The sequence below is a fragment of the Helianthus annuus genome, chromosome 13 (genome assembly GCF_002127325.2).
Source record: "Helianthus annuus cultivar XRQ/B chromosome 13, HanXRQr2.0-SUNRISE, whole genome shotgun sequence".
Taxonomy (NCBI): Eukaryota; Viridiplantae; Streptophyta; class Magnoliopsida; order Asterales; family Asteraceae; genus Helianthus; species Helianthus annuus.
In genome coordinates this window covers 101,350,256-101,361,604 of record NC_035445.2, presented here as the reverse complement: position 1 = coordinate 101,361,604, position 11,349 = coordinate 101,350,256, and the positions used below count along the sequence as shown (strand labels likewise).

The 11,349-nt window shown below is 30.8% G+C and overlaps 1 protein-coding gene across 1 annotated transcript; it reads left to right on the top strand.

The window, feature by feature from the left end:
• The first annotated feature begins 263 nt into the window (after positions 1–263).
• LOC110901425 (protein FAR1-RELATED SEQUENCE 5-like) lies at positions 264–8,465 on the top strand. The gene is made up of 10 exons (XM_035982305.1): positions 264–360; positions 444–512; positions 5,712–5,737; positions 5,850–6,053; positions 6,153–6,350; positions 6,447–6,523; positions 6,617–6,875; positions 7,106–7,669; positions 7,843–7,943; positions 8,054–8,465. The coding sequence occupies exons 1-10, from the start codon at positions 264–266 to the stop codon at positions 8,463–8,465; spliced, it is 2,007 nt and encodes a 668-aa protein (XP_035838198.1).
• The last annotated feature ends 2,884 nt before the right edge of the window (positions 8,466–11,349 follow it).

Below are 11,349 nucleotides of genomic sequence, written 5' to 3'. Positions count from 1 at the left end.
TGAAAATAGAGCTGTTAGGTAACGGCATTTTTAATTAAAAAAAATAAATTAATTATTTTCTATGTTAATAACACAATTCTCAACCATTTTTAACTCAATCTCAACCAAACTCTCTCATACTTTTATACATTCTCAACCATTTTTTTAAAACCTCTCTAACTTTTATACAATCTCAAACTCTCTCCAAAAAAATATACAATGTTTTCATCTTCGTGGTGTTCCTCATCTTCAGGTGAAGGGGATCGTTTTTTGTAAACACCACAATGAAGGCGGCTCAGATAATCATTGTGGAGGAAGAAGATGAAGAAACCACGTCACAACTGCGAACTAGGCAAGTGGCTATAAACAGAGACCGAGAAGGTTAGTTTATATTTGTATATATTTTGATGTCGTTATTATATTTGTATGTCATTGTTATATTTTTATTTGTAATGTATGTATAGGAGCCCACGATAGATTGATGGCCGATTACTTTGCCGACGAACCGTTGTACACAGCCAGGATGTTTAAACGTCGGTTCCGAATGAATCGTTGATGTTCTTACGTATAGCCGATGACGTGTCGAGGATTGACCCCTATTTTACATTACATTTCGATGCTAGAGGCAAAACTAGTTTCACCACCTTACAGAAATGCACAATGACAATTCGCCAACTGGCGTACGGGACGACAGCCGATGTGTGGGACGAGTATTTAAAGATGTCCGAAAGAACTGTACGAGAATGCTTGTACCACTTTTGCAACTGTGTGGTGAAGCTGTACAACAAGAAATATTTGTGAAAACCAAACGCCAGTGATGTCCAAAAATTGTATCAATTCCACGAAGAAAAGCATGGTTTTTCAGGAATGCTTGGGAAGCATCGATTGCATGCACTGGGAAAAGACAGAGTGTAAAGTCGATCAATTTTGAAAGTAGGGTGTAAAGTTGATCTCGCCTGTTAAACACAGGGTGTAAAACTACAGCTTACTTGTTTTAACAACTCATTTAGGATATTTTATGTATATAACTTTCGTTCCATTAATTTTTTTTTTTACAAAAACTTAATACTCGATATAGTTTTCTTTAAATCGGATTGAGCCAGTTCTCATCGAAAAACATCGGTATCGTACTGGTACTATTTTTTATCTCTATTAATTATCTATCACTATTAATTCATAACATGTGATAAGTAGTGAAATTTGTATTTTCCTTCTTTTTTTTAATTACTTTTTAAAGTTACATAATATATCTTTTTCAACCACTTTGTTTTATTTATGTGTATAACTTCTGTTCGTTAATATTTTTTACAAAAACTGAATACCCGATATAATTTTCTTTAAACTGGATCAAGCCGGTTCCCACCAAAAAACCATCGGTATCGTATTGGTACTATTAGAATCGTTAATGGTTACTATGTTTTTCAATTGATGTAAACTATGTGTCGACATCCTTATGGATTTATCACGGCTTTATTTTTTAAGTATTTTCTTTCGGTTGTTATATCGAGTGTTGGTACTATATTGATATTGTAATGAACTGGACCAATATCGACCATATTTATGTCATTAACATTATTTTTACCACTGCGTCTATGATCCATGTAAAATTTATTAAAAGTCGGGTCATCTTCGCCGCGAAGCGTGGGTGTAACCCGCTAATTTTCAATGAATTATAACTCGTTTACCATGTAGAAATGCTTTTACACATGACCTTTTTTCAGGTTACGTGTAAACGTTAATCGAAATCAATCAATATGCTTATTTATCTTTTGAGTCCTAATCTATACTATATAATAAAAGAAACCTGATTTAGGACAGATGTCATTCAATGAGGGTATCAATAATTTATTGATAAATTTTAAATTTTAAATTAAAAAGATTTAAAAATTATATTAGAATTTTATTTTGATTGTAAATATAAAGTCTAAAATATGTTTTAGATATCTTTAACTAGGTTAGAACCCCGTGTAGTACACGGGTTGAATAAATGTAATTTTATATACTAAATTAAAAAATTATTCTTTAAAAATCTCGTTTATTACACGGGTTAAACAAATGTAATTTTATATATTAAAATTATATCTCTAAGAATCCCATGTATTGTACTAAATAAATGTAATTTTATATACCAAATAATAAAAACTCGTGATTTGTATAGGTTGAATAAATCTAATTATATATACTAAATAATAAAAAAAAGTTATATCTTTAAAAACATTGTGTATTACACAGGTTAAATAAATGTAATTTTATAACCTTGTATATTACTCGGGTTGGAAAAATGTAATTTTATAAACTAAATAATAAAAAAGTTGTATCCTTATAAACCTCGTGTATTATACGGGTTGAATAAATCTAATTATATGTACTAAATCATCATCATCATCATACTCAGTAAATTCCACCAATAGCAAAGCTAAGGTAGGGTCTAAGGAGGGTAAGATGTAGAGGCTGCTTTCAGTGAGACCCCCAACTTGATAGTAGTTTTGCATCAAGCCTTGGACATAAGGCACATAACACTCAGCAATCGGGACAAAGACCGATTAGTGCATGTTCCCTTTTGTCTTTCTGTTATCAACGCCACCACATGATGATGATGATGCATTATTAACTGTCCGCCGCTCTTAACATTATTTTCACGAACTTAGTAAAATAACGTTAAAATTAGTGCAATTTCACTTTTGCCCTCCGAGCGTCCACACATATACATTATATGCGTATACCGCAAGCGGGACGAAAATATACTAAATAATAAAAAAGTTATATATTTAAAAACACCATGTATTACACGGGTTAAATAAATGTAATTTTGTATAGTAAATAATATGCTATTGGATTCGTTTACAAAATCATAAATTTGGTTCGGTTTAATTCGAATCAAATCACAAACTTGGTTAAGTTTAATTCGAATTGATTAGAACCCGAATTTGAAAAATCAAAAACAGAATTATATTATTAGCTTCTCTTCCTAATTAGTGTTTTTTAAAGTTTGATCTAATGTCTAATAAGTTATTTTGTATATTTTGTTTGTACTTTAAATTTTTTATATGAGCGTATTATTGTTTTTTTTAAGTTTAAGATTATTGTTGTGTGCTATTATTTAAAAAATATCTTTAATTTATAACTTAAATTTGAAGATAAAATATTATTAGAAAAAATAGAATGATTCTATCCGACATTCAAAGTAGGATAAGATTTAATATTAATTAATTATTTATTATTTAATTAATTGATATAAGATAAGTATGAAAAGGCAGGAAATTACAAATGTAGACGCCTCCAACGAATGACACGTGTCCAAAATTTGGTTTCTTTTATTATAGTAGATAGATATTTGAACTGATTATCTAATTAATAGATACAAATCACTATTTTTCATAAAAACTATTTACTTCATTTTATATCTCAAAAACAATTTAAATATCTTCTATCCGATTTAATTTGAAGAGATAACAACGTAATTTTCATAAATTCTCAAATAGTTAATTTATACTATTAGTTAGCATATATAACAAATAAATCATTTAATTTGAGTTTTTTGAAGTTCGGGTCATTACAATATCTATATCTGTCTATACTATACAATAAAAGAAACCTGATTTGGGACACATGTTATTCAATGAGGGCATCAATAATTTATTGATAAATTTTAAATTCTAAATTAAAAAGATTTAAATAATATATTAGAATTTTATTTTGATTGTAAATATAAAGTCTAAAATGTGTTTTAAATCTAATCTATAATTTATGGATTTAATTTTGATTTGAAATTATTAAACAAAAACCCATAAAATTAGTAACCATTTAATCAATTTTGTAAGTTTTACTTTCCCTTCTAGAATTAAATTAGATTTTTGTGATAATTAAAGTTTTATCAAGAATATAAAAAATCATTATTTAATATTCAATATATTACATCAAATATTTAGAATTAAACTCCACTTCATTCTAAATACTAGGTATGTTTTTTTACTCTTCATATGCTATGCATATTATCTATGTCACACAGAAAACATCATGTATTTTTAGATAAGTTAGATACATGTGTTTTAAAACAATGTAAACTCTTAACATACATATTTTTTCCTATTGTAACTAAGATGTAGAGGTCTGTGAAAGGTATCTTCACATTCGGAATGTCATAACTTTTTTTTTTAAATTTAGATTTACTTAGTTGTCGTATGGTGTCTCATGTCTTTATTTTTATTTTTTCACTTATATATATATATATGTTTTATTGGTTCAATTGTATATGTAAAGTATTACACTATACATACTATTTTCTCAACTATAGTTAATTGGTTTTATTGATTCAATTTTTGTCTATTCATTTACATTACTTTTATCTGTCTAGAAGTCCCTTTTCAGACCTTTCAAATGGTATGGGACATATTATATTATCAATAGTTTTTATTGGTTTCCTTATTAATTGTGATAAAAGTAATTATTTCGTACAATTCATATTGGTTTATAGCTTTGAATACGAGTATACCTTATATTAATGTTAATGATAGCGAAAGTGAGGAAACTATATTTGGATGGTAGAAAATATAATATTATGCCAACATTAACCGTCAGAATAATTTATTATCAAATAAAATCAGACACGTTACCTTTGAACAAGAAAATGTCATAATAAATATTAGTAGTGGTACAAAATTTTAAGTTCCTATGACAAATCCTAAAACAAATAACAGATCATATTATTATGAATGGCTATACAAACTTCAATATTTATTCCGTATTTGGTCTGCATATTACTCTATATTATATATACTTAGATCATATTATGAACATATTTTTTTATTTCACATTATAATTATGATTCACCCCGTGTATTACACGGGGCAATAACCTAGTTGCCAACTAAAGCAAATATACTTAGTTTATTATTATTGTTTTTATTAATAGATATTTTTTTTTTGGTTTTAAGATAAGGGTGAGGATTAAATAGGAAGTTTATTTTCGCTAGGAAGTATAGGAAGCAATCTTAGCCGTTCATCTGCTATTTTTTAAAATTTTGGACGCGTGGGCTTTTTCGTCATTTTACATTATCATATCTTCTTTCTAATATGATTCTAGATTCTGTTACCTCTCTTCTTAGTTAATCAATTTCATAACAGAATTGAAGATTCTATAACCCTAAATCGCAATCGATTGCAAATTCACCTTTTTTCAAGCAATAATCTTGTTTCGTTCGTCAATTCGATAACCTCAATGTCTTCTTCAGACTCTGTTGGTAAGTTTAGCTTCAATTTTGAGTAACTTTTTGTTATTTTGCCGAAATTCATTGTTTTACGTTTTATAATTCGTATTTCTGTTATTAATATTTGATTTTTTATAAGTTTAATTGTTATTGTTGTATAGTTTAACATAATTTGTTCGTTTTTTTTCTTCATCAGTTATTGCGTTTTAGTGAAGAGTTGCGTTTTATGATTTAATTCACGTTATATGCAAACAAACTTTAAATTTAAGATTTATGTAATACTAAGCAATAAATGTCATTGTTGTACAATTTTAGAGTTTTGTTCGTTTCATACATTGTTTTGTTTGTTCATCATTTGATGCATTTTACTGAACGTATTGCGTTTTATGCTTTTAACCATATTAGTTCATCTACAAACATTAAAGGTCTGTATTTATAAATTTTTATTAACATATTTTGAGTTAACACTAAAAACATTATTATATAAGAGGTATTGCGTTTTATAGTTATTTGTTAATTGTTTCAGATTACATTTCCAAGTGGGAGGAACGTGTATGCTTAAACAATGGAAGAAAGTTTTTCAAACCTAAAGTCAATGGATCCATTACACCTTCTGTTGGAATGTTTTTTTAAATCATTTGATGAGACTTTTGCGTTTTATCAGAGACATGCACTTGCTGCAGGTTTTTCTGCAAGAAAAAATACCTCTTGGAAAAATGGTGGTGGTTTAGTGAAAATAAGATGTATTGTCTGCTCAAAAGAAGGATTTCATGTTAGCAAAGAAATAGATTCTGGTTCAGTTGATGAGAATAGTAAAAAGATTGTTAGACGTAATAGAGGTTCAAAAAGAGTTGGATGCAATGGTCATGTGAAATTAATATTAGAGAACAATAAGATGTTTAAAATCTACTACTTTGAAGAAGAACATAATCATATCTTTGTTGAAGATGAAGATATTCATTTCTAGCCGGCTGCCAGAAGTATTGATTATGTTAAAGAAAGTTTTATATCTGGATTGTCTGCAATCAATATTGGACCTATTAAAGCATTCAATATTATGAAAACAATGTATGGTGGTTTTGGTGAAGTTGGTGCTAGTAAAGTTGATTGTAAGAACTATAGAAGGGATTTGAATCTTTACATAGGAGAGTACGATGCAAAAATGGTAGTTAGGCGTCTTATTAGGAAGAAAGAATGTTGTCCTGGTTTCACATGTGATTATGTTATTGGTGAAGATAGAAGATTGAAAGGATTTTTCTAGGCTGATGAGCAATCAAAAACAAATTATACAGTATTTGGTAACATAGTTGGTTTTGATGCTACTTATAAATCAAACAAGTAAGTTTTTTTCTTTTATTGCGTTTTATATTCTATTGCGTTATATATTCCTGTTCTATTTTTTCTAATGCTTTTTTAATTTGTTTTATGTAGATATGATTTGGTTTTTGTTCCATTTACTGGGATTGATAATCATTTTAGGAATGTCACATTTGGTGGTGCATTACTTGGTTCTGAGACTGCATATTCTTATAGATGGCTTTTAAGGTGCTTTGTTAATGCTTTTGGAAATGAGCCTAAAGTTGTTGTTACTGATCAAGATGCTGCAATGAAGAGAGCTATTAAGGATGTACTTTCAAGAAGTAGGCATAGGTTATGTATGTGGCATATATGGGAGAAATTGAAGACAAAGGTATTATACTGCGTTTTATGATATAATAAACTGCAATTTTTATATAGGTTTATTATTGCGTTTTATGTATTATACAATAAGATCTCCAAACATTTTTATCAATAGAATTGCATTTTAATATAACAAAACAATTGCGTTTTACCATTAATGCATTATGTTTATCATATTCATGATACTGCGTTTTAAATTATTGCGTTTTATGTTTAATAATTTTATTGCTTTTTATACAGGTTAGTCCTGTTTTGTCATCAAACATTGATTTTAATACAAGAATGACACATGTTGTTTGGAATGATACTATTATTCCAGAAGATTTTGAAACTGAGTGGCATTCAATAATGTATACTTTTGGATTGGAAAATCATGAGTGGTTAAAAGATATGTACGATCTTCGATTTGATTGGATTCCCTCTTATTACCATGGAGAGAATTTGGCTGGTCTTATGCATACTATGTCTAGATGTGAAAGCGAGAATTACTTCTTTGGTCAGTTTTGCAATCCAAGATGTACACTTGTTGAATTTTTCACTCATTTTGAGACTGCAATGGATTTTCAAAGGCATGAGCATAGGAGGAATGATCATGATACAAGGTATATTCAGTCTAAGACCTGGAGTGACTTTGTATTGGAGAAACAAGCATCAGAAATATATACCAAAACAATTTTTAAAGATATTCAGATTGAAATTGATGCTGCCATTACAAAGTGTATGTCAAAGTCTCATGATATTGTGGGTGATGTTCAATATTATGAAATAAAGGATTTCAAACAACCATGCACATCTTTATTCAAGGTAATTTTTTAAATTTATAGTGTTTTAAACATCTATTGCGTTTTATTTTTCCATCATTTGTTGCGTTTTATCATTATATGATCATAAACTTAATTTCTGTGTTATATTTATTATTCGTTGCGTTTTATATTACATTTCACTAATTTTATATAGCTTTTTAATTTTATTTACAGGTTCAATACAGCAAACAAGAAGATGGTTTAAGTATAAGTTGTACTTGCAAATGCTTTGAAGAATTTGGTATATTGTGCCTCCATATATTTTATGTTCTACGGTATGATGATATAACTGAGTTTCCTAGAAGATATGTTCTTAGAAGATGGATGATAGATGTTGTTCAAATGGATCAATTCATTGCAATATTCGGTTTGATGAAATTGGTAGGAATAGTGAAATTGATAAAGTTTTTAGAGAAATCGTTGTTGGAAATGAGTATGTGGTTAATAGGTTGGTTGGGGATTTAGATGAGTTGTGTCGTTATAGAGATCATATTAAAATTTATATTGATAAAGCGGATGAGGTTATGGTTGTTGCGCCGCCTCCTAGTCGCAAAGAAAGATTTGCTGATATTGGAGGGAACTTAGAAAAGCTTGATTCTATGATTCGTGTCCCGATCAAGATAAGGATCAAAGGATGCGGTGTACAAAAAAGGATCAAGTCTAATCGTGAGATTGCAATTCAGAAATCATCAAAGATCCAGAAATCGTGTCGTGTATGTGGTGGAAAAGGACATAACAGTCGCACATGTAAAGATAAGGTTTCTTCTAATGCTATAGGTTCTAGCAATACAATGTAAGTATGTATACAAATTCTGTCAAATTCTGATATTAATAAGAAAGAAAATTTTTTTGTCATTGTTGTGATAACCCGAACTTCCAAGGTTAGTGCCATCTAACCTCGTGACCTTTAACCTTGTATTATTTCATTTCACGTTTCACTATATGTTTATGTGATAATATGTTATGCTAAGCTTGTTAAACGTAATCAGTTATACTTGATTTTTATGATTTAACAATAATAAGTTTGAGTAAAAATTATGTGGTAAGTCAAAAACCCCCACTCCAACCGTAAGGTTTCCATAGTTCTTGGCCCAAAACCCTTCGAACCCAAGTTGGGCCGGCTCACATATTTGTGCGCATACACATACGATCTTGTGGACGGTTTCCATATCTCTCAAAACATAACAATAACAAACCATACTCTTTGTTCCCTTCTCTCCCAAGTAGCGACGGCTGCCCTCTTCTCCTCTCAAGCTATCCTTCATCCGTTCTGGCATACATTCTACACTTCCCCGGATAGTACGCTCATCATCGATTTGGTTTGCATTCTCTGACGTTTTAAGTGAGGTAGTTATATCTTGATTTGTGTTGATATGCATACGAAATCATGCTCCGTTTGATATTGATTGACTTGGTAGAATGTTGTAAATTAACTAGGGGGACATAATGATAATGATTGCATGAAACCGAGGGTTGTTATGATGAACTGATTGATCTATGTTGCATGTCAGAATGTATTGTGTGAATTGGATTTAATGGGCGGCGCACATGTTATATGTATATACATAATTAATGCATATGTATATACAGTATATACATAAGTAATGCATATATGAAGTTGACAATTAAGGATCTGACCATGTGATCTTTTAATGGGCGGCTGTTGTAATTGTTTCAAGGGTCTGCATGTGTTTATATGTGTATGGTATGTATATTGGATAGGAATTTTAACTAAAAGTATGCATTCTATATATAATAATCGATGTATATATATATGATGAATTAAACAATTCACATCATAAAGTTTTGGCATTTATGCATGTGACTTTACTAGTGATTAATGTTTTGATATTATAAACAAACAAAGCACAATTTGTCTACTCTTGTCTTGCCGTCAAAAAAAATCTGCGCCAAAGTCCCTCACAAAGTCCACGAGACTTTTTCCTTTCATGATGTGATGTATGTTGTTCATTTATTAAAATAATGAGCCCTCCTATGTTTGCACGTGATGTTTTTCTTTTTATGTGATGATGATGTTGGAATCTAATAATCAGAAAACCCAAGTCTCCAAGCCTCCATGTGCGTCCAAGAGTCAGCCCACTTGTTCTCCAGCCAATATCGGCTGAAATATTGTATGTAATGTGAATCATGATTAAACTGAATATCGATTTGAACAAGTATGGATAATGGAAAAATAGAAACTATAGCATACAAGTTGTTTTGGGTTATTAGGGGAACTGTTGTCATATAACTCGATTGGGTTTTTTTTTGTGAGTAACTGGGCCGCCTGGAATTGTTTACGTATTTGGGCCGTACACTCGAGTTAGGCTGCATATCTCATTGGGCCTGAATTGCATGGGCCGCACACCTATAATGATTAGGTACTGGACCGTTAATTGTTAATTGGGGCATGAAATTATAATGTAAACTCGCGTGCCTACTAAATGATTACACGATGATAATCGACTGATTATGTTGCATGATTTGTGCTGTGGATGTAACTAGGACTCGGATACTTTCTATGACTTGCTTAATGATGTGTGCAAAAATTCATAAGTGCAACTTGTGTAATATGTGATAAGATACGTAGTTCAATGCGAATACGAAACTGATTTTTATTGATAAAACATGTTATGCTGTGCTTGATCAGTTGATAACAAAGTAACTAATCTTACCGAGCAAACCAAAGGTGAGTTCATCTCTCTTGAGCATGCGTCCTGATGGTTGGGACAGTCTGTTGGTATCCCGGAGAGGGATAAGTCTTTTGGGTAAAAACGGGAATGTTGGATAATATACTCATCCTATCACCATTAAAGTCCCTCCTTGTTGTTTGGTTACCTGGGAGGTAACATGGTATTAGTTAGTAGCGCTACTTAGGTTTGGCAACCTCACTACCTGGGAGGACGGGTGTTGAACTAATGACCTAGTCATGACCAATGCTTTGATAGGATCATTGGAGAAAGGGCAAAATAATCAGAAGTCGTCTTGTATTCGGGTTATTATCAACATTACTTTCAGAATTAAATTCAATGGATTAACTAAACACTTGGTAACCAACGTTTTCGTAAAACTATGAACTCACCAGCGTTGTCTGATACACTTGTTGCGTGCTCGCAGGTCGTTAGATTTCTTGGATTTGAAACTTGCTGTCTGGAGTAGCTGGAGTGTTTATAGGTCATACTGATTGGATATACATGATGGGTCTATTGATTATACACATTTGCTTTGAAACAGTTAAACTATTATTTACTTATTGCTTCCGCTGAACTTGTTGGATTTACATTAAACTTATTGTTGGTACATTACCGTAATAATTGGCAATTTAATTTGAAAACTTGTTATGAGTTCAACATGATTAGTGGCTCGTTATTGGTTTGTCACACGCCTAGCGAGGTTTCCATGGGCGGTATTTTGGGGGTGTGACAGTTTGGTATCAGAGCCACTGGTTATAGTGAACTTGGTTTTAAAACGTTTTTATAAAACCAGACTATAACTGAACAGATCTGAATACGTGAATGCGACCATGACTCTCAGCTCCAGATTGCAAGGTTCGTCTTTCTCACTTGTTGCATACATTACATGATTAGCACACAATTTCTTATCACACAACATACGAACACACACTCGTCACTATAGCATGATTACATGAATTGCTTGCTTACATTGTGATGCGTTGATAGC